The 26064-nt window shown below is 47.9% G+C and overlaps 2 protein-coding genes across 3 annotated transcripts; both read left to right on the top strand.

Annotated features, from left to right (window-relative positions):
- The first annotated feature begins 214 nt into the window (after positions 1-214).
- On the top strand, positions 215-5516 carry vamp2 (vesicle-associated membrane protein 2). The gene is made up of 5 exons (XM_047020925.1): positions 215-529; positions 3593-3695; positions 3997-4155; positions 4344-4395; positions 4794-5516. Coding segments are annotated over exons 1-5 (333 nt in total). The 5' UTR covers positions 215-527; the 3' UTR covers positions 4811-5516.
- Positions 5517-11197: 5681 nt separating this feature from the next.
- On the top strand, positions 11198-21643 carry LOC124468088 (period circadian protein homolog 1-like). 2 transcript variants are annotated; one of them, XM_047020667.1, is made up of 20 exons: positions 11198-11376; positions 12128-12720; positions 12986-13239; positions 13593-13714; positions 13904-14105; positions 14274-14468; positions 14759-14837; positions 14944-15050; positions 15218-15371; positions 15649-15904; positions 16178-16289; positions 16607-16760; positions 16971-17089; positions 17273-17449; positions 17593-17901; positions 18077-19209; positions 19364-19538; positions 19749-19923; positions 20050-20200; positions 20374-21643. In XM_047020667.1, exons 2-20 carry the CDS (start codon positions 12401-12403, stop codon positions 20695-20697), a joined length of 4518 nt encoding a protein of 1505 aa, XP_046876623.1. In that variant the 5' UTR covers positions 11198-11376; positions 12128-12400; the 3' UTR covers positions 20698-21643. The 2 variants fall into 2 exon arrangements, with proteins under 2 accessions (XP_046876623.1, XP_046876622.1); XM_047020666.1 differs by having other exon boundaries at positions 16175-16289.
- Positions 21644-26064: the final 4421 nt, after the last annotated feature.

Here is a 26064-nt window from a genome sequence, read left to right as displayed (position 1 = left end):
CTACTCTCTCAGCTGCCTTGTCATGATATAGATTATTAGCTTGACAATCAGGCTAATTAACTATATGAATTGCACCCAAAAATGGTTACAAGACATTGCGTGTGCACTAGTTTCCCCGGTCATAGACATGGTTGATCTGTGCCATTCCTTTGCCTGGCCACCCATTTCAACCTGCGGCTCGACGAATGACGTCAACAAGCCATCTTTGTTCCTTTAATCCAAGCGTCTGTTTATTACACGTTCATTATCGAAGTGACACTGCGAAGACTAACGTAAGCAGATCTCCAGTCGCAAAATTTAACAAGATTTTGAACGAACTGAGATTATAAAAAGGGGTACAATTGTGGGATACATTTGGCCAGTTTTAGACATTAACACTCCCACCAACAGAAAACGCCAGCGGAGTGAATCTATTGCAAGGGAGCAAAAGCAGAGCGCTGTTCAGAAGACAGTCCGCTTTACAGCCACCTAGGCGAAGAAATCCAGTTCGGACTTGACTACATTTATTGCCAAATACACCAAAAGAAATGTAAGTATCACGCCATCAGCCCATTTGAGAGACACGTTTTTATTTCCTTTTTGTCTGTCAATGGAAAATAATGTCATTTATCTGTGAAACTAGACGATGCAACCCCTGTCTAGAAGGCTTTTATGTACAATGTATATTGTTTCTTAATGTCTTCCTCAATGTGCTTGGACATTCTATCAAAAATACATGTATATGAATTTTAACGGTTTATGTAAATTGACACAAAAGAACAATTAAAGAGAATTACAGTAGCTGGGTTACATGCGATTCATTTGTAGGTGTCGAAGGGCTTTTCGGTGGCCCTTGAGGTTTGTGGATATTATTTAAGAGTAATGTCTCATTTAATTTGTAATAAGCTAATCGGTGTTACATTTCCGCGGCAAGCAGGTTTCCTTATCATTGAGCTCCGTCACGCACTTCTTTTTCCAGATTGGACTGGTTTGAGTAAATGAATAGCTTGTTGTCTGTGTAATTGTCTATGGGTTATAGGAACATCCTATTAGGAATTTATATAAGACTATAGAAAACACAAAGTAACCATCTGGTTACTTGGATAGATGTGATGGTCTCGGTTTATCGTTAGTTAGAAACAATAGTTAAGAGATTAAGGTGGGTCGAACCCCTTGAAAGAATTGTGACCAATATGTGGAATCTTTAAAACGAGAAGCTATACAGGCATATTATCTTTGATGTAACTAAATGGATAGGCTAGGCTAGACTATTATTAGCCATCTTGTTGGCTTAGCCGATGTGATATTGCTAACCAACTGTGGGGGTGGGGGAACTGACGCTCATTTCAGTCGATTATCACGCGTTGACGGACATTAGATAGCTTATTTTATCAGTTAATTGAAGGGTAAACAGTGGATGTGACGCGTTGTCTCTCTATAATCTACTTAATTATTTCGTTGTAGCATGTTATTTCGGCACTAAACAGCGCGCAGGTGTTACACTGAGAGAGAAGATGGCCGTGGGTGGCAGTCTTTTCTCGTGTCGATTTTTGCATGCAAACAATTATCTGTTGAAGTAAAAGCCTACAGGTCGTTGAAACAAGTCAATTTTCACGTCGATCGCTTTACAATAAAGTACTCATTCTCAATTTACTCATATTTTATATGTTCTCTGGATCACGACTAACGCCCTTGGTGTTACAGGAGAAACGATGTAGGCTGTATAGATATATACTTTTTTCTAAGCATGAATGGCCTCACCGTTTCACTGAAGAGGACATTTGTTAAATCTTGACCATTTTATTGTATTGGCCTGCTTGTGAACGCTCCACGCCATGCTATCACTGGGCCCATTTCAGCACTGGACAGCGCCGTGATAGTCTTTCCTTGCAGTGCGGAAATTGACTTGGAGTGATGGATCAAGTGTGTTCTTACGTTGATTCCACAAAATTGTGCTGTATATTTCATGCCATATGTTTATGCGATTAACGCTAGAACCTGTTACAGTTAGGCTATAGTAAAGCGTGTCCAATGGTTAACCTGAATCAAAAGTCAAATCGGTGCCACTTTGACGTAAGAGCAAAGGCACCGTTTATCTATAGCAAGCTGTTATAAACTGGCCCTTATGCTCCACAACAAAGACGTTCCTCTCATATGAACAACACTTTACCGTTTCTAACGTTAACGCCATAGAGTCAAAGCTGTAATAATTAAACTAGCCACCAAACACATGCACGCGATAGACGCGTTTAGGGAACAATGTTTGGCTTCGCTCATCTCTGCTTTCCTCAAGGTGCAAGGAGGTGAAAGAGGCCAGGATTTAGCTAAAAATAGAGCTAGTAAGATAAGGTTGTATTTAGCTACGCCATCGTCTAAAAGATATGTAATGGTCACAGAACCGTAGGCTACTGTTCGTATTTTGTAGTACAAAATCAACAAAGTATTTTGACCTCACATGTTGTATTTGAATAGAAATTATGACTCATCTACACCTGGAAACGGCAACCGACAAACATTAAGAGCATTCAAAGAGGATTCAACTAACACATGGGGGATTAGCTGTGTTTGTGGCGGCCTTTAAAGGTGACCTTTATACAGAGTTTTGTCGCCCTCTAGTGGGAGAACAATGGCACTAGTACAAGTAGAATTCAGCCGTCACATAGTAATTCTGTACAGGCCTAGTGACCCGGTGGCTTGACGTATTAATTTAATGTAGACTAATGACAATACGATTAGATTGTTATAGATATGTATGTAGATTGTTACAAAGAGTAAAAAAATAATCTCAAACAATTAACTATTTGCGTGGCCGTCAAATTTAACTAATCCTGGTGGCTTGTGTGTGTAGCAAGATAGACAAACTAGCCAGTTTACTCTTGTAACTTAATGTATCTATTTGAGCTAGATAGCCACTTAGCAATTTGTTTTTTTCATAGCTAAAAAGATTAGACAATGACAGACTTCGATCAAGCCTCAAGCTTATAGCTAGCTAGTTAATAGGTCTTCACTTACACCAGTCTGCTGCTGGCCCAGTCAGGCAAAGTTAGCAACGTTTGACCTCACGAAGTCCTTGTTAGCTAACGTGCATTCTCAACCATCTCCGGCATAATTACAAATAGCTTCAACGATGTCGACTGAACTCCCACAACGCGTGCGAAATTTCATCCAGGTGTGGTCGTGACATTATTTCATCCCAAAGGTATCTTCTTTTCCCCAACGTCATTTGCCGTTACGTTAGCATAGCTAACCAACTCTATCCTCACCTCACAATTATGAGGGGGAGGAAACGGAAAGAATGTTCGTTACCAACTGCTTCAATTTGTTAACAGCTTTGACCTGTCAGAACTCTGGTGTCTAAAGATGTGATAACAAAAATAGGCCCTATTTCAGTTTATAGTTCAGCCTGTGTTATATGTGTTGTATGATCATAATAATAAGTAAAAATAAAAAAAGAATGGACAATAAGAACTGTTTACCGTTCCAAATAGCACTTCACAGTTGAAAAGGGTACATATCCATGTTGAATTGGAGGTAGATTTGGCTAAGCCCTCACAAGACAATAATGAGATATTCTTCCTGACATTTTGTGTGCGTGCGTGTGTGTCGATGACAGGTCTGCCCCTGCAGCCGGAGCACCAGCACCAGAAGGAGCAACCCAACCTCCTAACCTCACCAGCAACCGCCGCCTGCAGCAGACACAGGCACAAGTAGATGAGGTATGTTTCCCCGTGGACGCTGTCTCACAATGCAGACGAACCAAGACACTAATCGAATTCACACAATTTACACAAAACGCTGAAACGCTTGGTTGTTTTGACCTACTCTTTGTGATTTGATACGTTGATTTCTCCATCTGCTGTCATGAAATGACAATACAGTCGTGAATCAGCTACGGACTCGCTCATATTTGAGTATTACCGTCCCTCCAATGAGCCACATATCAGTGCCATGTTCAACACGATGTGTTTACAGTTAAACAAGTCTGTCTCTGTCTGACCAGTGTGCTTCTTTCCCAAGGTGGTGGATATTATGCGTGTGAACGTGGACAAGGTCCTGGAACGTGATCAGAAGCTATCTGAGCTCGACGACAGGGCTGATGCTTTGCAGGCTGGGGCTTCACAGTTCGAGACCAGCGCCGCCAAACTCAAGAACAAGTATTGGTGGAAGAATGCCAAGGTGAGTGCCACTGAGAGGGCAAGGTGTGCCCTCCGAACGGATCACACTGATCTTGTTTATGCCCAATCGTCTGGATTGTAAACAAGTTACACTTGGACGCGGTGCATGCTGTCATCGAAAGTTGTTTTGGTTATTACTGCTGTTTGTCCTTCTCAACGACTCTTTGTGTCAATCTTTGTCTTCTCCAGATGATGATTATTATGGGGGTGATATGCGTGATTGTCCTCATCGTTGTCATTGGTAAGGAATTCTAGGTCACTGGGCTGCAATGTCTTCTCAGTGATATACTGCCCCTCCGTTAATGATGACCTACTCTGTGTTGTTATCTGAGTCTCTGTCTTTTTCCCTTCTCTCTCTCTCTCTCTCTCTCTCTCTCTCTCTCTCTCTCTCTCTCTCTCTCTCTCTCTCTCTCTCTCTCTCGCTCACTCTCTCTCTTTCTTTCTGCCTTATCTCTATCTCTGTCTGTTTGTCTTTCTCTGTCTCTCATTCTCTTTCGCTTCCTCTCTTTCTCCCTTTCTGTTTCTCTTCCTCTCTGTTTCTCTTCCTCTCTCTGATGCTCTCTCTCTCTCTCTCTCTCTCTCTCTCTCTCTCTCTCTCTCTCTCTCTCTCTCTCTCTCCTTCTCTCTCTCTCTCTACAGTGTACTTCAGTACCTAAGAGGAGTGACTCCTACCCCAGTCGGCACTCGAGACTGCCAGCTACCTTGTGACAGAAAACCCTTCTAATTGATGACAAAAGTAACATTTGACGATCAATCAGTTAATTCGATTGTTCCCTAAACAGTCTAAATATGACACTTCTGGCCCCCTCACCCCTCCCCAACCCTTGCTTCCACCACCTCACCTCTGGACCCCTGTCAATCTTCGTCCTGTGAGTTTGTGGCCCTGCCTCCTGTGTAAATACTGCTTTTCTAAACTTAATTTAACACTCAGAACCCAATACTTGTTGTGATTGTTACTTGATAACGACAACAGAAAAAGGAAACTATGGTCCTGGCGATAATTGTTATATACCAGATATGAAATATATATATAGTTCTTTGTAGAGTTTTATTCTGATATAATGTTTTTTGTAGGTTGTGTGTGTGTGTGTGCGTTTTGTATTTTTTAATTTTTGTATTAATTTGACTTACGCTTCAGAATTCAACTACTGCCTAATCATCAGAGTGTGTATATCGTGCACGTTCTTTTACTGTTTCTGCCTGTCTCTGGTTTCCTCCAGCTCTGTTTCAGAGCATAGGTGCATATTTGCACTGTGGACTTAGTTTCCTTTAACTGAGGTAATCAATATTCCCCTCACTCTCTCCTATCCTTCCTTCTTTCAGAAATTCCTCATTCTTTCTTTCCCTCTTTCCCTCTTTCCCTCTTTCCCTCTCTCTCTCTCTCTCTCTCTCTCTCTCTCTCTCTCTCTCTCTCTCTCTCTCTCTCTCTCTCTCTCTCTTTCTCTCTCTCTCACAGTAGCACCTTCTCCAGCTAACCTTCTTTCTATCTCCCTCTTTCTCTTCCCCTCTATTTCTAGCTATTTCTCTTCTTTGTAAACTGCCATAGTACAGTTGGACCAATGTCTGTAGATGTCACTTAAGTTACTTTTTAGTGTCTTATTTCGAAAACATTCCTCCATTGCAGTCTAGTGCAAATGCTGTCAGTGTAGCAAATGTATGTGTAAGTATCTTTGAAAAGTTAATATATATATATATATATATATATATGTATAAAGTAAAAGTAAATATTATCACCAATATCAATCTAACAAGCCAGTGATGAAAACATATTCTGCTAGAAAATGATTAATTAATGGTTTCTTTGGGGTTTTGACCATGTCCAATTGGCTCATGTTAAAACATCTGCAATTATTTAGATTTTTCTAACTCTTATCCAATCTTACGGTGATGTCATTGCTAACATGCAGCAGACATAAACTTGTAACTGATACTTACACCAGGGGGGAAAAAAACTGTAGCTGTACAAACTGTTGAGAGCTATCAATGCTGTGTTTTGAAATAGGTATCTCATTCAGCCACTCCCAAACTGAGACACAGACAAGCCTTAGTCTCATAGTGATCAATTACAAACCGACTCTTTTGAGATTTTGAGGGCCAAACTATCCTCACACAGTTTGTGTAGGAGGAGTGGCTAAATGAATAAGGGGAAGCGGTTTCAAATGCACAAATGTCCTTGTTTTTGATGGCGCTGTTGGGCTGGTCAAACGTCTGACCGACTGAGAGAGAACCACATGCAGCAAAGCCTCACCTGTTGACGAGCACACCTGCCTTACTCTCAGTGAGGGTACAAGTCCCAAAAGGGACGAGAAATGAGGAAAATAAATGGCGTTAACACACAAACAGGCTATAGGGGCGAGAAACCCCCCCCCCCATTGCTCGACTTGTCGGTGAATTGGCCCTGTGGTCGCCAGCATCTTTCATATTGTCAGGGATTAGCTGTCAGAAGTTGAGCACTGTAGCCAGCATTCCAAGAAACGTCATGAGAAAAACTTCAATTTCCATAACACATACAGGTGTGAACGTTTAGCTGTTGCAGTGGTTCTCTCTTTCTCTCTTTTTGTGTCTCCTTAGTTACTGCCTTTTTCTTTTGTAACCATAGTAATAGAGTATATTTATATAGTGTATATTTTTTTGTGTGAAACAGACAGATACAGAGAGTGCAATCAGGACTTAACTAATTGCTGTTAGCAGTAAGCTTCTAAATCTCTGTGTGTCTTGTATGTGTATGAGTGTATTTTTTGCAAGTCAGCTCTGTAAGTTACACACTGCCAAGCAGCTAGGGAGAGGCTTCTGTTATCAATTATGTTCTCATTGGTGCCCTTACTGGTTTGGTCTTAATAGATGCTCTAGCATGCTCTACACATATAATAACCCCTGTTTCTCCATCTATCCTCAATCAAAGAAAACACTCATTGTGATTGTAGGTACACCTATAGATCTTTTCCCCTTTCAACAATCATTCAGTGTGTGTGTGTGTGTGTGTGTGTGTGTGTGTGTGTGTGTGTGTGTGTGTGTGTGTGTGTGTGTGTGTGTGTGTGTGTGTGATTGTGTGCGTGTGTGTGTGTTGGAGGAGCTCTGCCTGTATTGGGAATATCCCTGGTTTATCCTGACAGATTAGGCCGCTTTGACCTAGACGGTAAGGCAAGCTGTTACTATGACAACTTAATAGTGTGAGTGGAAGTGTATGTGTGTGTGTGGGAGGGTGTGTATAGAGCAGAACAGTCAACACTGCTCTGATTTGCCTTTTTAATCTTAATCTGTGTGGGCAGAAAACTCCAACCAACTTTCACACACACCAGCACGCACACTCACACACACACACTTACACACACAGAGTCAACAACATACACTTACACACACAAATATATACACACAGTCAAACACATACACTTACTCACACACAAGCACTCACTCACACACACACACACATGCTCTCATTTGAAAAGAAATGGCCTTAGAATGCCCCATTTCCCAGTGTTCTCCCTAAATAGAGCAAAACTAATACACAGGAATATTACCAAAGACCAGATTTTCTTGCTTTATACTGCCAACTGCCATCAAAAACAAGTTGAGGGTACACGACACGTTTTCCCTGAATCACTTGAACAGCAACTGTGCTCCCCTATTTTTGAGAGCTCATACCTTTTATTCAAACTAAATAAAGGGTAACTAAAGACTTATTTACCCAGTTCATCACACTGGAGAAGGCACGGAGATCTAAATGTACATTTTAAAATTTGCCATAGAAACCCAAACCCCCAAGCACAACGTGCTTCAACACCTTCTCCCCCCTCATAAGAGTTAAGTGTTTGTCCAGGTTTGGAGAGCTACCTTAACCTGTAACAAATCTTCAGACATATGCTCCTATATCTTATAAATAGCACAACTCCTCTTTTCGTGTGTCTGTAGTGCTGACGATTTCAAAATAAAACAAAGTATAAACTTGAACTATAGCTGTTAAAACAAAAAGCAACAAAAGCAACAAAAAAAACTAATGATCTGTATTGTTTGGTGTCGTAGTGTGGGGTGTTTTTGGGGGAAGGGGGTCCAATTTCCTCAGGTAGGAGATATTAAAATTTCCATCGAAATCTAGTTGAACATTACGTCAAATTTGGAAATTCAGCCAATTTAAAACATTCGAGGGGTTACTATAAATAGTTAGTGGCACCTCTCACTGGAGTTAAAATGTCCTCAGTCTACTGGAGTGACTTTACATTGGTGGGGGTTGGACACCAGTGTTACTTACTCATTCAAAGGTTGTTCTAAGAATGCTCAGCCAATCAAATACAAAAAAAAACTGTCAAAATTGGTGTATGTGAGTGTTCTTTCTGTTGCTTTTTCTCTGTAAGAAAGGACGCGTGCATCTTTCAACGACCTGACACTTTTTCTGTTGTATTCTAGGTATTCAGTTGGTGGGGTGGGTGTGGGCACGGCTCAAATCTAAAACGGTAGAGATGGTTGTGTTTATGTCAACCTAAAGAGGCGTGGAGTGATCTCATCACAGGAGGGAACCTTTTGAGACACTGCACCCTCCGAGTTTGATCGTAAACGAACAACGCTCTGTCCGTTCACACCGAATCATATGATCTGGACCAAATGTTTCCCTTTTGATTTGTGTTAAGTTACTGATAACTTTAGAATTACGTCAGTGGCTTGCTTGCTTGTACTTTTGGAAGACAGAAGAAGAAGATAATACAGACTTTCTATGTAAATCCTATTAGACAAGTCAGGAAACTGAGATGGTATGGGGTGGAGGTATTTTTACCATCCTGTTAAAACCATTTGTTCAGTACTTTTAGACTAATGTCATAAATTGCGCCAGATTTCTGTGTTGTTAAATTATTTTTCTTTTAGGGAGGGAACTATTTTCTTTTTATTTTGGGTATGGGATTTTGGGAATAAGAACTCATATGTCCCCTGTTCGCCAAGGCTTACTGGAGGGACTAGACTCGGCGATCATGGGAAATGTGTAGCCTATTCTTGTTTACTTTTTGTTAACCTATTGATACAATTCTTGTTTTTATTTGGTAAGGGATTTGGAAACTAAAACGGTGGATTACAATGCAACAGAGGAAACTAATGGAAAAGTACATAATTGTAGTGTGAATCTATCAATGTCTTATTATATTGATGAACATCATGGAAATATATCTATATTGGAAAAACAACGATGATGATGACTTGTGTTTATTACCCCAGTTTAGGAATATTCCGTGTGTGATGTTGCTGTGTGGGTGGCTGTTTGATTACCATGACAACATAAAACTGAATAAAACTAATGACAAAAAAAGGGTCCAAAACACAAGTGACTTATCAGTTTGTTTTAATGTTTGTTCGAAAATCTGAGATATGATTTTAACATATAGATAAGACAAAGGGCGTTCATACACATGTCATTCACTAAAGCTTCTATACGATACAGAGTTTAATTTTTATTAAACTACCATCACGTTGATGACAAGTGTAGTATATGCGTTGCTGCCCCACACACACGGACACCAGCAGCAAAGTGAGGATGATCACACTACACAGAATCAAACAACGTTTCATGGCTCTAACCTCTGAAATAATAGAACGACGCTTTTCTGGTCCTTGGTTTTTCTGCACCTTCTATGTGCATTATTTGCATGTCGCTTATAAAAGCGTATTTTATAAACACATTCATAAACACATTTTATGATTGTGTTGCAGTCACAGAAAGGACGCGTTAAAACAATCCATGAATGTAATATACTCGTTGATCACATTGCAATATAATTTATGTCTACATACATGAAGATAGAATAACAGTTCACAGGGTAGTCTACATAAAACACCTGAGAAATTGTAACGGTGGCGTGTCGCCTTGATACCGATCCACACGCAGAGCGCCCACGGGGTTGCCCTGTCCCAACAGAGCAGGTCTGGGTGGTGGAAGCAGCAATTGCTATCCTTGCTTTGCAAGCTTTGCATTACTAGTTGCTGCCGGTGAGGCAGTACCAAGCACACGGCCAGCCATGTAGTATCATTCTATTCAAAGTCGTGCGAGAGTTAATATACATATTTAGGCTCAGACAATCAGGATATTCGATTATAATGAGCGATCTATGGAACCCCAGTTACATTGTTATGTACACCTATTCAGTGCTTAAATGACAAGTTTTCCCAATGTTGTTAGCCCATCATGAGACTGGCCAGATTGTAGTAATAAGCTTGTGGGCCGTTTGAGACCGATTGTGGCCTATATTCATGAATGAGAAGCCGTTATTGTTTGGCGGCCCAAGTGGATCTGCTTCGATTCCAGCTCTCCTCCGCGTGCTTGGGAGTTTCATTAGAGCCTAAAAACTCGATGCTTACAATGGAACCTCATACGTGGAGGGGGCTGTGACAGACTCTTAAACCATGTCATTCAATAAGGAACTGTGAGTTTGCGTGTGTGTCCACGCGATGGCAAGTATAGCCTATATTTGGAATAATTAAGCTACAAGTAGGCTAAAGTACAGACCATACTAGAGCCGTTGGCTCTGGGCCAGACTGGCTATTAAACACCACACCACGGGACAAGCTAACCGCTTGTAAAAAACGGTTCAGCCAAACCTTTCATGTGTCATACTATTTCCGTGTTCAATGTACTCTGTGGTTTTTCAAAACCTGGTCAGACTATTAAGATTTAAGTATATGTCCACTGGTTGTATAGTTGTAATTATACCATAGTGTAAAATACCTTTACTTTTTCCTCGTTACCTTACATGCTTTTAAGACTTTAAGGCTAAAAGTCTTGAAACTAGGAGGAAAGTAAAGGGGGCAAGGACACAAGGAATAATACCCAGGAACATGCAAAACATGCGGGAGATTATTTGGACATGCCCATGTACTGAGGTGCATCGCCAGAGCAACGTGACAGAAAAGCCCCGTGCAAGATGGGCACCGCCCTACTCAACCAATGAACTTTTCGATGGGGGTGTTATACTGGAACAGGGTGGGGTTTAAGACCATTCTGGACCAATCATAGTAATGTATCTCAAATCATTCAATTCACGTGTGTTTTTGCGTGCTGAGTCGGACGGAGGAAATGTGCAGTGTATACAAGTAGACGATAAACATGAGAGACATGCAAGGAGTAGAGACTTAACGCTACCTCGAGTTTTATAGATTTATATGATTTCAAAACTGTCGAATTCATCACTGTAAACGAGTTTTGAGGAGTGACAACTAGTTCCCGAATATCTGTTTCTCCAAAAAGGTGAGTCTGCATTTGTTTCAGTAGTTTAGTAGACAAGTTAACGAACTAGACGATAAATTGACTAAGAAGCATTGGAATATCCTTTTTACATAAAGGATTGTTCAGATTCATAACGTGGACATCGGTTTTACGTATGAGATGTGCAGGTCTGGATCTAGGTAGAAAAACGGCTGTGTAGCCTATATATTGGAAGCCCCTAAAAAAATGTAACTATTAAAATGTTGTTTATACAATTTTGAATCAGATTGTATTGATTTGTAAATACCCAACAAGTTATTTCTCTAAACAAAATGTAATCAGCCCCGACATGTGTCATGCCCAAGCCCAACCCCAACACATCCTAATGCACGTTGCCTTCACTGTCGTCAACATCTCAAAGCCGGTGTCCCCTGGCGTCAATGTGTTCGAACGCATGTCGTAGCACACAGCTTTAGCCTATGGTATTGATTCGATTAACAGCAATCGAATTCGTAATTTGCATAAATCTTATTTTTTCGTGATTTGACATTGTTGTGAACTTGTTGGGTATTCACTCGAGCAAGCTGAAGTTGTGGGGAGTAGCTAACAGTATTAGTAATACAACTTGGTTATTACCTACGTCCGGCAGGTTATATGGGAGGCTATTTGTGTTATGGGAGACAACAATAATTGTAAAGGCAGGAAGTTATAACTCAATAATGCATCCTGATGATAACATTGGGCACAGATATAAAAAATATTGATACTGAAATATTCTTGTTTCTTTCTGCAGCGGTTCTGTCAACCTAGTCACAGAAGTTTCAAGAGGTTCCAAGATTTTATTTCTCCCAACTTTTCTTTTTTTCATCAGCTTTGTTAGATACTGATGGGATGAAAACACTATCAAGATTGTCAGACGAAAAATCCAAAGTGGAAATCCAATTTTATATCCATATCCTTTTCTTCGTTTTTGCGAGTAAACACTCTGATCTAATGATAGCACTATCCAAACCTATCAAAAGATAATCATTGTCAAAGATCAATTGTATATCACTCATTAATTATTATGAGTGATGATGCAGCATACGCCACTCCTAGAGAAGACGCTAGTGGTATATGCGGTGAAGAGGGTGCACTGGGCAGACAGGAAGGGGCGGGCTCCCTTGGACTGATTGGCAGCTCCTCTGCCAATGGGAAGCGAGTGCGACCACCTGGGGTTACCTCCCCCAGGGGTCCTGCGCCGTCTACCTGTGACGACACCGATGCCAACTCCAGCGGAAACGACTCGGCGGAGAGGGAGGTCGAAGGTCACATGGGGCGTGAGGCGTCCACCTGCAGCTCTAACAATGGCAAAGACTCGGCCATGGAGACCACAGAGAGCAAGAGGTGATGACTGCCACAGTCTGCCACAGAACTTAAACATCGCAGAGCCTTAAACATCACATAACGTAAACGTCTCAAAAAAAAGAGTCAGGTAGCTAAATGAGACCAGGCACATGAGAAATACTGAGATTCAACACGAGGAACTCACCCTTTCACTCTCCATTGACACAAAAAAAAACGCCAGATGAAAATGTTGAGTCCAAATCAAAACAGTCTGTTTGGCGATAATAAAACATATGGTTGTTTTCCCCCCCCCCCCCCCCGTCAGTTCCAACTCGCACAGCCCGTCCCCCCCCAACAGCTCCAAGGCCTACAGCCTCCTGAGCTGCAGCTCGGAGCAGGACAACCCCTCCACCTCGGGCTGCAGCAGCGACCAGCCGGCCCGCCTGCAGACCCAGAGGGAGCTGCTCAAGGCCCTGAAGGAGCTGAAGATTCGGGTCCCAGCCGACCACAGGGGCAAGGGTCGCTCCAGCACCCTGGCCTCCCTGCAGTACGCCCTCAACTGTGTCAAACAAGTCAGAGGTGAGGGACGGGAGGGATGGATGGGTAAATGGATGTGTACTATGTATGTAGGATAGATAGATAGATAGGTACTTTATTCATTCCCTTGGAAAAACTGCGGTTGGAGTCATGCTCTAAACTTGTTAATCTGTTACTAGATTAGTAAGTAAGTAAGTAAGACTTTATTTATATAGCACATTTCATACAAGAATTGTAGCTCAAGGTGCTTTCCATAAAATAAAATAAAATAATGATACAAGTGATAAAAGTAATAATTAAAATAGCAAGTCTATAAAAAACAATACAGATTAATACTCTTGTCGGCAGTATGATGAGTTTTCGCTTCTTATCCTTTATGTTCTAAATGTTTCCAGCCAACCAAGAGTATTATCACCAGTGGAGTGTTGAGGAGACGCACGGCTGCAGTCTGGACCTCTCAGCCTTCACCACTGACGAACTGGACAACATCACCTCAGAATACACGCTGCAGAACACCGTAAGACTCTACAACTGTTCATTTGAACTTAAATGATACAGTCAGAATCTCTAGTGTTAACGCCTCTTTGCCAACATTTAGGCAAAATTGTATTTATTAAACATAAATAGTTCTGAAATATAGTACAGCAGAAGAATGTCTCGATACCTACTGATGAGTTTGTGCTCGTCGGCCATCTTTCCTCTCCAGGACACGTTCTCCATTGGGGTGTCCTTCCTGTCGGGCAAGGTGGTGTACATCTCTCCCCAAGCCTCCTCCATGCTGCGCTGTAAACCCGAGAGGCTCCAGGGGGCGCTGTTCTCCGAGCTCCTGGCCCCCCAGGATGTGAGCACCTTCTACAGCAGCACGGCGCCCTGCCGCCTGCCCGCCTGGGCCTCCTGCACCGGCTCAGGTGAGTCCCCTCCCCCGGAGACACACCTGGATGGCCCTCACCTGGATGGCCCTCACCTGGATGGTGCTCACCTGGAGTGAAAAACAAACAAATCTCACCTGAGAACCCAGGAGATCCCCACGTGGTGGTTCTAACGCTCCTTGCCTCTCCTCCCCCTCCCCCCCGCAGTGACGTCCCCCGTGGACTGCACCCAGGAGAAGTCCATGTTCTGCCGCATCCGTCGGGGGCGGGACAGCGAGGGGGAGGTGCGCATGTACCCCTTCCGCCTCACGCCCTACCAGCTGACCCTCAGAGACTCGGACATGTCTCAGCCTCAGCCCTGCTGCCTGCTCATCGCAGAGAGGGTCCACTCAGGATACGAAGGTGGGCCCCCTAGGAGACACACTGACCGCCACGGTTACAGCGACCACTGAGACCTGTTGACCCTGTCAACGGGTTCTTCACCTGAACACTTAACAGACTGCTGGAAATGACGTCTAGGTGCTGAATTCTTCATCTGTTAGGACAGTTTGATCTTATGTAACCCCCCCCTCTCTTTCTCCTCGCTCTCCCTCTCTCTCTGTCTCTCTCTCTGTCTCTCTCTCTCTGTCTCTCTCTCTCTCTCTCTCTCTCTCTCTCTGTCTCTCTCTCTCTGTGTCTCTCTCTCCTCTCAGCACCCCGTATCCCTGCAGACAAGAGAATCTTCACCACCAGCCACACCCCAAGCTGCCTCTTCCAAGAGGTGGACGAGAGGTCAGCGGAACGTCTTCTCCGTCAGCCATTAAAGCTCTAAAGGCTTCCTGTGTTTGTACGGGCCCTATGCAGAAGCACAGCATAGTCATGTTGCTGTGTGTTGCAGGGCTGTACCGTTGCTTGGTTACCTGCCCCAGGATCTGGTTGGGACCCCTGTTCTCATGTACCTACACCCCGACGACAGGCCTGTCATGGTGGCCATCCACAAGAAGAGTGAGTCCATCCTATCCTCTGGCTTCGTCATATACATATATATATATATGCATATATTCTCTTTATCTCTTCTCTTGCACTTATTACACCTCCTTTCAACGAAAGGTGGATGTCGACCAGGTGTCAGTCTTAAATACTGTGTTGTGTCTGGTTCTCCCCCCTCTTAGTTCTGCAGTCGGCCGGCCAGCCGTTTGAACATTCTCCCCTGCGCATCTGTGCGCGTAACGGGGAGTACCTGACCATCGACACCTCCTGGTCGTCCTTCGTCAACCCCTGGAGCAGGAAGGTGGCCTTCATCGTGGGGCGACACAAAGTGCGAACGTACGTAAACCCCTCGTCGCGGCCCGCTTCTGGGTTTGTGAGACACACACACGCGTGACCGTTTAGTCACGTCCTTTGAAAACTGGGGGATAGCGGGTAGGGCATTTGACTGCAGGTCAAGAGGTTAACGGGTTCAAATCCCCTTTTGTAAGTGCCCATAGATAAAAACGGTCTGCTTAACACGTTATTATGAAGAATATTCGTGTCATTGTTGTCCAGTCATTGGAGTACCTTGTGTTGACTGTCTCTAACCCACCCCCCCCCCCCCCCCTAACAGGAGCCCCCTGAACGAGGACGTGTTCACCCCCAAGGAGGCGGAGACACGCCCCATGTCCCCGGAGATCCCCCGGCTGAGTGAACAGATCCACCGGGTACTGGTGCAGCCGGTGCACAGCGCGGGCTCCCAGGGGGGCCACGGCTCCCAGGGGGGCCCCGCCTGCAGCAGTCATGGCTCCCAGAAGCCCCGCCGCCGGCACGGCTCCGACCACGACAGCAACAGCCACTCCAAGCACGACGCGCTCACACACAGACCGGTGAGTCTCCCCCAGGGGTTCCGGAGGAGTGAGGGACGGAGATGGTTCAGAATCCTGGGACATGTGAAATGTCTCCATGTTACAGATTAGCACTCATTTCTTAGAGTCAACAACAGTAGTGGGCCCCTGCCAAAACTAGAACCCGGTGAATCCTTTCCCCCCCGGTTAGCAACACCACTGAGGAGAACAGCCTGAACAGAGGATACACACTCACTTACACACACACACACACACATCCTTCCTCATCTCCCATCCTGTGTCTCCTCCCAGCAGCAGATGACCTTCCAGCAGATGTGTAAGGACGTGCACATGGTGAAGAGCAGCGGTCAGCAGGTGTTCATGGAGTCCAGGACCAGGAAGCCCCTCCGCAAGCACGCCAGCACCGGTGAGAACCAAGCCGCCAGTCTGCTCTCACTGAACACCAGGAACTCAGAGGGGCTGAATCACTCAGCCTGTCTTTGTTATGTTATGTAACAGGGATGTAGGGATGAATAGGTGGGTGATTGAGTGGATGGATGGATGGATAGATAAATAAAATGTTGATATCAACTCTACAGATCTAACCAGGCGATGTGACGTGTGTGTTGTTTGTATCTTGTATGATAAATAGTTAACTGTTTTGTTTAAATAGATTTTATATGAACTTCTCATGAACAAGTTCCATAAATAAATAAATTGCCCCCCCCCCTGCCCTCCTCTCAGGAGTCCGGGTGGAGACAGACAAGATCAGCAGGGGGCCTTCAGCTGGGGGCCCAGCGGGGCCCTCCAAGCCCCTGGCGACCGTCCAGCCACTGAGGAGGGACCCTGCGTCCAGCTACTCCTACCAGCAGGTCAACTGCCTGGACAGCATCATACGGTTTGTGGCTGTCCTGTCTCTGAGGACCATGACCGTTACTTTCGACAGTTTAGTTGTTTTCGCAGACGCTTTCATCCAAAGGGATAAAATAAATGGAGAAAATGGGTCACACAGAAAGTCCAGCGTGGTGGTGATGGTAATGGTGGTGATGGTGAGGGTGGTGGTGAAGGTGTCAGTATGTGACGGAGCTTCCGTCCTCGGTGTGTGCAGGTACCTGGATAGCTGTAACATACCCAACACGGTCAAGAGGAAGTGTGGCTCGTCCTCCTGCACCACTTCCTCCACGTCGGACGACGACAAGCAGAGGGAGCTGTCAGGGGGGGCCAAAGGTACCTTCTTACTTAAAGAGAAGGAGGGAGAGTGAGAGAGTGAGAGAGAAAAGTGTGGGGGGAGAGAGGGAGAAGGAGAGAGAGGCTGAGAGGGTTGGAATCGCAAGCTTAGTTGACATATTCACTTCCTGTCAGTGGGTGGAACCGAGGCGGGGGCTAACTCCGTGTTTTTGTTCTCCTCAGACCTGGAAGCGGCCGTGGGCGTTCCGGAGGGTTCTAAAGTGGGTCAGCCCGGCCCGGGCCACCCCCTCAGCCCCCTGGCTTTGCACTGCAAAGCCGAGAGCGTAGTGTCTGTCACGTCCCAGTGCAGCTTCAGCAGCACCATCGTCCACGTGGGCGACAAGAAACCTCTAGAGTCAGGTCAGCATCCTGCCCAGCTCCTGTCTGTTTCCTGTCCCGCTTCCTCCTCTTTCTCTCTCTCTCTGTGTCTATGTCTCTTGTTCTCTCTTTCTTTCTCCCCTCCTCCGTCTTACATTTCCTGTTATCCTTTTCTTCTCTGGCAGACATCGTGATGATGGAGGAGCCACCGGTGACCCCCACCACCACCCCAGCTGCCAACCACAGCTCCGCGACCCCCCAGCCCCCGGCCAGCCTCGCTCCCCCCATCCCCACCGCCCAGGTGGCCCAGCCGGAGAGGGAGGGCCGGAGGCCGGCTTGTGGCTCGGCCCCCGTGGGGCTGACCAAGGAGGTGCTGTCGGCCCACACCCAGCAAGAGGAGCAGGTGTTCCTCAGCCGCTTCCAAGACCTGAGCCAGCTGACGGCGCTGGAGCCTGAGCCGGGGTCCCTGCGGGGGCACACCGCCACGCCCAAAGGTACGCTGAGAGGAGGAGGGGGTGGGGTGTGTTTGGGAGGGGGGAGTTGGTTTGTTTTTAAATGTGGGTGATGCAGGTGTTTTTAATAACTTGAGGATGCTGAGGATGGATATTTCTTTCTTTGAGTCATTTTCCCCACCCAGCACCAACCCTCTCTGGTTCTCTTGTGTTTCAGGAGTCCACAGTACCCAGGAATACCCAGCGGGAGGCAGCGGGCGGCGGCGTGGCCGCGGGGGCAAGCGTCTGAAGCACCAGCAGGAAGGCTCCCTGCGTGCCAGCTATCCAGGCCCGCTGGCCGGCTCTGGGCTGAACAGCGGATCCAGAAGGCAGGGAGGAGGCCGACACCCTCGCTGCATGTTCTCTTCCGGCCAGCCCCTCATGATGCAGGGGCCCCTGACCTCCTCCTCCTCCTGGCCCACATCCGTGGCCTCCCAGGCCAGCCTGCCCCCCCCTGGGGCGGCCTACCCTCCAGGAGTCCTCCCCTTCTACCCCCTCTTCCCCTCTGTCTCCCAGCAGCTGCTGGCTCACTCGGGGCTGGACCCCAGCCTGCAGATGGCCAGCGCCAACCCCCAAGCAGCCTACCAGTTCCCCCTACACGCCACCCAGTTCCCCCTCCCCATGGCCCCGCCAGTCATGGTGGTCCTGCCCAACCTCATGTTCCCTCCCATCCAGACGGGCCTTCCTGAGTACAGCCCCGCCATGCCTCACCTGAACCCCGCGCTCTCGCAACTCAACCAGGCCCCTCCGCCCTTCCCCCAGGCCATACCCGTGGCCCAGCTCAACCCGGCCCTGGCCCAGTTCAACCCCGCCATGCCTCCCCTGAACCTGGCCATGCCTCAGCTGAACCCGGGGATGCCTCAGCTCAACCCTGCGGTGGCCCAGCTCAACCCCTCACCCTCTCTCCTCAACCCTGCCCTGCCTCTTATGTCCCAACACTTTTGGAATCCCAACCCTACGTTCCCGTACCCCAGCCCCCTCCTGGGGCCCCAGGCCCCCGCCATGCCCCTGGTGGACCCTGCCCAAGGGGTCCTCTCTCGCTCCAGCACCCCCCAGTACCTGGCTCAGCCCCCTCTGGAGGGCACAGACTCGCCCCTCTTCCAGTCGCGATGCTCCTCCCCCCTCAACCTGCTGCAGCTGGAGGAGTTGCCCAGCAACCGCCAGGAAGGCATGGCGACCGGGGCGATGCAGACTCCGCCCCCTCCCGGGGTGGCCTCTCAGGATTGGCCGGGGAAACAGGGCGCCATGGTGCAGGGCTCCGGCGCTCGCGGCGGCAGCATGCGGGCGGGCGAGGACAAAGATAACGACAACGTGAGTTTTAACGACCGATGTGAAGGACAGCAAATGACCCCCCCCCCCTCCTGACCCCTGATCTGCTGCTCTCTATTCACACCTTTTTTATGTTAGGAAGATCCGGTCGATTCGCCACAGGTGTTCTGTAATCCTCCCTGTCTGTGTTCCGTAGGACGCTGACGACCTGGACGCCATGTCCACCTCCAGCGACCTGCTGGACCTGCTGCTCCAGGAGGATGCCTGCTCAGGCACCGGATCAGCCGCCTCGGGCTCCGGGTCCTCAGGCTCTGGGTCCGGTTCCTCCGGTTCCGGTTCTAACGGCTGCAGCACCTCAGGGAGCGGAACCAGTAAGTCCAGAACAGAACACACCAGAACAGAACGTTTGGTTTGATGCTTATCTAGTGTAATGGAGAGAGAGACTGGATTCTCTCACACACACACACAGTCTAGACGCTGTATTGTTCTATAATGCGGCTATTCACACACACACACACACCTGCAGTGTTCGTGCCCAGAACCAAAGCCAGGAAGTGACTTGTGACTTCCTGTACCTCCAGGAAGCAGCAACACCAGCAAGTACTTTGGCAGCATCGACTCGTCGGAGAACGAGCACGGGCACAAGGCGACGGGTGAAGAGGCCCAGCTGATGAAGTACGTCCTGCAGGACCCCATCTGGCTGCTCATGGCCAACACGGACGAAAAGGTCATGATGACCTACCAGATGCCCACCCGGTGAGTGTGTCCAGCAGCCGACCTCTGACCCTTGACCCTCGCTGTATCCATGTGTGTTTCTGTATGTATGGTAACCGTGTGTGTGTGCGTATATTAACTGTGTTGTGCGTTGCGTTGTGTGTCCAGGGACAGGGAGACAGTCCTAAGAGAGGACCGGCAGGCTCTGAGGGCCATGCAGAAGAAGCAGCCTCACTTCACAGAGGAGCAGAGGAGGGAGCTGATGCAGGTGCACCCCTGGATGGGTACAGGAGAGCTCCCCTCGCCTATCAACATCAGCGTGAGTCCCTCTTACGGATCTACTGTGACCATGTTGTCAGCACATCTCTGGACGATGAGTGTAGTGCTCACAGGGTTTAGAAGTAAATGAAGGTCATGCGTACATACTAGATGTCACTTTCTCAAACTCCTTCTCCCTCTTCCTCCTCCCCTCCTCCTCTCGCCTGTCTTCAGTCTTGTTCAGGCTGTGACCCCTCCTCCTCCTCCCGGTCGCCCCTGGAGGCGGAGCCTCAGGAGATGGACCTGACGGTGGACCTCCACCTTCCGGAGGACAGGATTCCAGACACCAAGGACCCCCCTGGCCCCCGGGGCCCCCACACTTCCTCCCCGACCCCCCCGCAGGCACGGGCCGCCCGGCCGGAGGAGACGCTGAAAGTCGTCGCTGGGGAAACAAACCTCGTTGCTAAGAGACTGTTGGCCCGGGGGGAGGAGTCTGAAGTGACCTCGTCCATCACGGAGACGGCAAGAAAGACGTCTGGGGTTAGAATAAAAGACTGAGGAGAACTGAACAGCTTATGGGTTCATCCCGTTTTTGTACATATGTAAGCCCCATTTAAGCAGGGCCTTTTGGATATGTAAATGTGTACAAATCTCTGACGAGACACAACGTCCATGAAGAGAGATTATGAGCAAAATGAACAGTGAAGGTGTAGAAATGTTACGCTGTATATAAAAATACTGTTTGTATTGAATGTTATGTATTTTTGGTGTAATGTTAAAAAAAGAGGAAAAATATTGTAAATTGTAAATATAATTTTTATTGGCTCAAAGGGTCTGGTCGTTTTGCGACTGTAAACTCTATGTTTGTATGTTATTGGTATCTCTCTCCTAAAGAATCTACAATTTGATCGTTTAAAAGTTTTTGCGCCGTATCAACGCAATAGACTTTATCCATCCAATGTCCATATTGGAAAAAGCTGTCAAATCTATGATTGTATATGTGAATTTCTCAAATTCATGTTGAAGAATTTGTTTGGTAGAATAATAATGATATTGTAGGGAGTTTTCCACAGTAATGTCAGATATTCTACGATACTGTATTTTACAGTACATATTCAAGAGAATAATATCACACTGCCATCATTTTGTAGTCTTTTTATTGTCATGTTTGTGTTTTTCTTTATTTCCAGTCAATAGCTAAAGGTACCAGTACATGAGTCACATTCCCACCTGTCATTTCCACGAAACCGTGTTTGATACCTAACTTTGTTATTAATGTTTATTTGTTATTTTATTTTAAAATGTGATATTATGGGAGCGGGGGGGGTGGAGTGGGTGAAGAGTTAAGGGGGTGGACGGTCGTTCCCATGGTAACGGAGCAGTTGGATGTTGTCGCTTGGACAGTGACGTGAGAGAGCCAGAAGAAGGCCCAGGTGTTGTGTGGATGGATCGATGGTTCGATGGTTGAGCTTGATGATGCATTCCTTGTCAGACATCACTCACCCCCCCCCCCCCCCCCCCCCCCCCCCCCCCCCCCCCCCCCCCCCCCCCCCCGTCTCTCAAATCTCTGGTGCTTTAACCTGTACATGGACATGTGTTTTTCCTGTCACAGGTACTTTTCAGAAACTATTCACTCTTTGTCTTCATTCAGTCATATGATGTTTTGTGTCATTCTGTGGGCCTGAAATAAAATAAATGAATCCTGTTTTTGTCTGTAAGCCTTAGTCATGAGGAAACACAGAGAAGCTGTTCCATCTCCGGCCTCTAGGGGGCGATCAGACCCCACAGTGTCAGTGCAGTCCTATGAAGACCACCAGTTTCGTGTTCCTGAGTAAACCTCAGTAAACCTCAGTCTACATCATAAGCAGCCACATGCTGTATTTCCCCCAGAAAAGGACCAGTCAGGATGCTGATATTATAGCCTAGGATGGTCCTCTCTTTTCTCTCTCTATCACCTCTCTCTCTCCCACTCCTCTTCTCTCACCTTCTCTATACCCCTCGTTTATTTCTGTCTGGCGTCGGTATAAAGTTCAAACATGCATTAGAACATTCCGAAGTGCTTGTGTAAAGATACTGGCCTGGCCGAGGGAGAAAAATGAGGATGAAGATGAGGCGGAGGAGGAAGAGGAGGAGGAGGAGGGAGACATCTTTGCCATAAATTGTGTCATCTCCACCCACAGAGAACTGGGCTACAAAGCCAAGTCCACAGAACCTCCCTCGTTAACCTTCAGCAGATGCCACACTCTGACCATCTGTACTTTCAACATTTCTGGGAGAAAATAAAGTATTTAGTGTGAAGTTAGATAATACACACCTTTGCTTCAGCCAGGAGAAGAGACGCAGTGGTCCAAGCCCAAACACAACAGTTCCCAGAAGATGTTTGCTGACCTTGCTGACACAGAGTCTGGTGGACAAGAGTTAGTCTGGTCAAACGAGTAACACACTTTCCTTCAGTCGATGCCTCAGACTAACTATCTCACTTTCAGTGTTTCCCTCTCATCAGTCTCCCACAGTGGGTAATCTACTTACTGTCCACTATGTGCCAAGTCAACCCCTTCTGAACAACGGTTGAATAATCAGGTGATCCACTGTTGCGTATTGACTGTGTATGTCGTTCCTGTGTTGGTGAGGATTGTTGTTTTTCACAGTGGGTTTGTGGTGGCCAGTGATCCTTCCTTTCAGCTGGGGAGAGAGGAACCACAATGACAGAGGAGAGATGGGTTCACAATCCTTGTGTAAACAGTCACACACGTTCAGAGTTCTGCAAGGCTTTCGTGTGAGGCCAAGGCTGAGGCCGAGGCTGAGGGTGAGGCTGAGGCTAAGAGTGAGGCTGAAGATGTGTATTTTTGGGCTTATTATGCCTTTATTGGACAGAAACACTTACAGAGAGAAACAAATGGTATGGGGAGAGCGAGGGGGAGACATGCGGCCCCAGGCCGTATGCTATGTGCTCTGCCCAGTGAGTCCTCTTCATCACTCCTCTTCTGCCTCTCAGCTCTCCTCCCTTGTCTCTTCTCTGAGCCTGATGGAATACACACGTTTTCAGAAATGAGAACGAGAGTGGGCCCAGACTGATACTAAGCTGTGAATAATCACTGTTTATACAGTTGACTACGCCCCCCCCCCCCCCCCCCCCCCCACCACACTCCTCCAACAGAATTCTCTGTCTTGTGGCGTTGTCTAATTACCAGCTCTGTGTTGCTCAGAGCAATCCTCCTCTCTCCTACCCGCCCTTACCCTCCCTCCTCTCCCTTCCCCCCCACTCCTCCTCTCTCCTCTCCTCCCTTACCCTCCCTCCTCTCCCCCCCCCACTCCTCCTCTCTCCTCTCCTCCCTTACCCTCCCTCCTCTCCCTCCCCCACTCCTCCTCTCTCCTCTCCTCCCTAACCCTCCCTCCTATCCCTCCCCCCCCCACTCCTCCTCTCTCCTCTCCTCCCTTACCCTCCCTCCTCTCCCTTCCCCCCCACTCCTCCTCTCTCCTCTCCTCCCTTACCCTCCCTCCTCTCCCCCCCCCACTCCTCCTCTCTCCTCTCCTCCCTTACCCTCCCTCCTCTCCCTCCCCCACTCCTCCTCTCTCCTCTCCTCCCTTACCCTCCCTCCTATCCCTCCCCCCCCACTCCTCCTCTCTCCTCTCTCCTCCCTTACCCTCCCTCCTATCCCTCCCCCCCCACTCCTCCTCTCTCCTCCCCTCCCTTACCCTCCCTCCTCTCCCTCCCCCCCCACTCCTCCTCTCTCCTCTCCTCCCTTACCCTCCCTCCTCTCCCCCCCCCCCCACTCCTCCTCTCTCCTCTCCTCCCTTACCCTCCCTCCTATCCCTCCCCCCCCCACTCCTCCTCTCTCCTCTCCTCCCTTACCCTCCCTCCTCTCCCTCCCTCCCCCACTCCTCCTCCCTCCAATCCCAGGCTCCCCTGCTGCTGTTCCTGGTCCATTGTGATGGATTGTTCTGGAGTCGTTGCAGAGGTCTGCAACTCTGGAGTCCAGCCAGGTGTTACAGTGGGGTCATTTGAACTCCCACCACACACACACACACACACACACACACACACACACACACACACACCCACACACAAACCACATTCCTGCTCTTTCTGGGCCTTTTATCAGTCCTCCAGCCTCTCTGTCAGCCAGTAACAAGCACCAGACACACTACACAACAATCATACAGGAACTACAGACACGTTCACAAGCACAGTCTCACATTGTAAAACCATAGCAGCAACACGTTTGCTGTTCTCTGCTTCAAAGGGGTGCCCCTATACTGAATATATACCTTCAAGCAGTTCAGATAAATCCTCCAGTTGGTTTTAGAACCTTGTTTGTGATTTCCCACCTGTAAGTGGAGACAGTGGCCCGGTGAAGCCAGACTGGGGGGGTGGAGGGGGTTTCTGAGCCCCCCTGTCTCCTGCCTTTGATCCTACCTCTGCTGCGACGTCCCCCATGAATCTGGTGGTTTATTGGGCTTTATAAAGCAGCTTCTGCAGGCCCCCGTAATGTGGGCCAAAGGGATCCCCTGCAGCAGAGCACTATGGAGGGAGGGAACCTCTCCCGCCCTGCCCCCCCCCCCCCCCCCCCCCAGGTGTCCTAGAACCCTCCAGCCCCCCTGTCGCTTCCCACCCCCTCCAGCTCCCTCCAGCCCCCCCCAACCCCCATCCCTCCAACCCACTCCTTGTCTCCCATCCCTTCCCCCGCTTTAAATGCCTGATTTATACAGACTGATAGTGTTTGTCCCTGATGCTATCTGGGTTCTGCCTGAGACTTGACACCACTGTGTGTTCCCCAGGCAGTGTATGTTCCCCAGGCAGTGTATGTTCCCCAGGCAGTGTGTGTTCCCCAGGCAGTGTGTGTTCCTCAGGCAGTGTATGTTCCCCAGGCAGTGTATGTTCCCCAGGCAGTGTGTGTTCCTCAGGCAGTGTGTGTTCCCCAGGCAGTGTGTGTTCCCCAGGCAGTGTGTGTTCCCCAGGCAGTGTGTGTTCCTCAGGCAGTGTGTGTTCCTCAGGCAGTGTGTGTTCCTCAGGCAGTGTGTGTTCCTCAGGCAGTGTGTGTTCCCCAGGCAGTGTGTGTTCCCCAGGTAGTGTATGTTCCCGAGGCAGTGTGTGTTCCCCAGGCAGTGTGTGTTCCCCAGGCAGTGTGTGTTCCTCAGGCAGTGTGTGTTCCTCAGGCAGTGTGTGTTCCCCAGGCAGTGTGTGTTCCTCAGGCAGTGTGTGTTCCTCAGGCAGTGTGTGTTCCTCAGGCAGTGTGTGTTCCCCAGGCAGTGTATGTTCCCCAGGCAGTGTGTGTTCCCCAGGCAGTGTATGTTCCCCAGGCAGTGTGTGTTCCCCAGGCAGTGTGTGTTCCCCAGGCAGTGTGTGTTCCTCAGGCAGTGTGTGTTCCCCAGGCAGTGTGTGTTCCCCAGGCAGTGTGTGTTCCCCAGGCAGTGTGTGTTCCTCAGGCAGTGTGTGTTCCCCAGGCAGTGTGTGTTCCCCAGGCAGTGTGTGTTCCTCAGGCAGTGTGTGTTCCCCAGGCAGTGTGTGTTCCTCAGGCAGTGTGTGTTCCCCAGGCAGTGTGTGTTTCTCAGGCAGTGTGTGTTCCCCAGGCAGTGTGTGTTCCTCAGGCAGTGTGTGTTCCTCAGGCAGTGTGTGTTCCCCCACGTCTCTCCTGGCTCCTCTTTCCTGTGGTTCCCCTCTGCTGTACTGGGGCCTGTGTTCACGTTGACAGCATCTGGTAGCAATTAAACCCTCCCCTCCCCCTCGCCTCACGTCATCTCAGCCAGCTCGATTCTCAAACTCTTTCGGCACTTTCAGCATCCCTCTCTCTTTTTAGACTTTTCCTTCGCTCCCTTCCCCTTTTCTCTCAGATTCCTTGGTTCCTCTCTCTCTCTCTCTCTCTCTCTCTCTCTCTCTCTCTCTCTCTCTCTCTCTCTCTCTCTCTCTCTCTCTCTCTCCTTCTC

This window comes from Hypomesus transpacificus, chromosome 5, assembly GCF_021917145.1.
Source record: "Hypomesus transpacificus isolate Combined female chromosome 5, fHypTra1, whole genome shotgun sequence".
Taxonomy (NCBI): domain Eukaryota; kingdom Metazoa; phylum Chordata; class Actinopteri; order Osmeriformes; family Osmeridae; genus Hypomesus; species Hypomesus transpacificus.
The sequence above is the reverse complement of the archived record's forward strand: the minus strand, read 5'-3'. Positions and strand labels throughout refer to the sequence as shown.

Coding starts and splice junctions, on each gene's coding strand:
- vamp2 (XM_047020925.1), top strand. Junction 3,696..3,996: donor CACAGGCACAAGTAGATGAG/GTATGTTTCCCC, acceptor TTCTTTCCCAAG/GTGGTGGATATTATGCGTGT. Junction 4,156..4,343: donor ATTGGTGGAAGAATGCCAAG/GTGAGTGCCACT, acceptor TGTCTTCTCCAG/ATGATGATTATTATGGGGGT.
- LOC124468088 (XM_047020666.1), top strand. CDS start 12,401: ATGAGTGATGATGCAGCATACGCCACTCCTAGAGAAGACGCTAGTGGT. Junction 15,372..15,648: donor GGGCGACACAAAGTGCGAAC/GTACGTAAACCC, acceptor CCCCCCTAACAG/GAGCCCCCTGAACGAGGACG. Junction 20,201..20,373: donor CCTCGCCTATCAACATCAGC/GTGAGTCCCTCT, acceptor GCCTGTCTTCAG/TCTTGTTCAGGCTGTGACCC.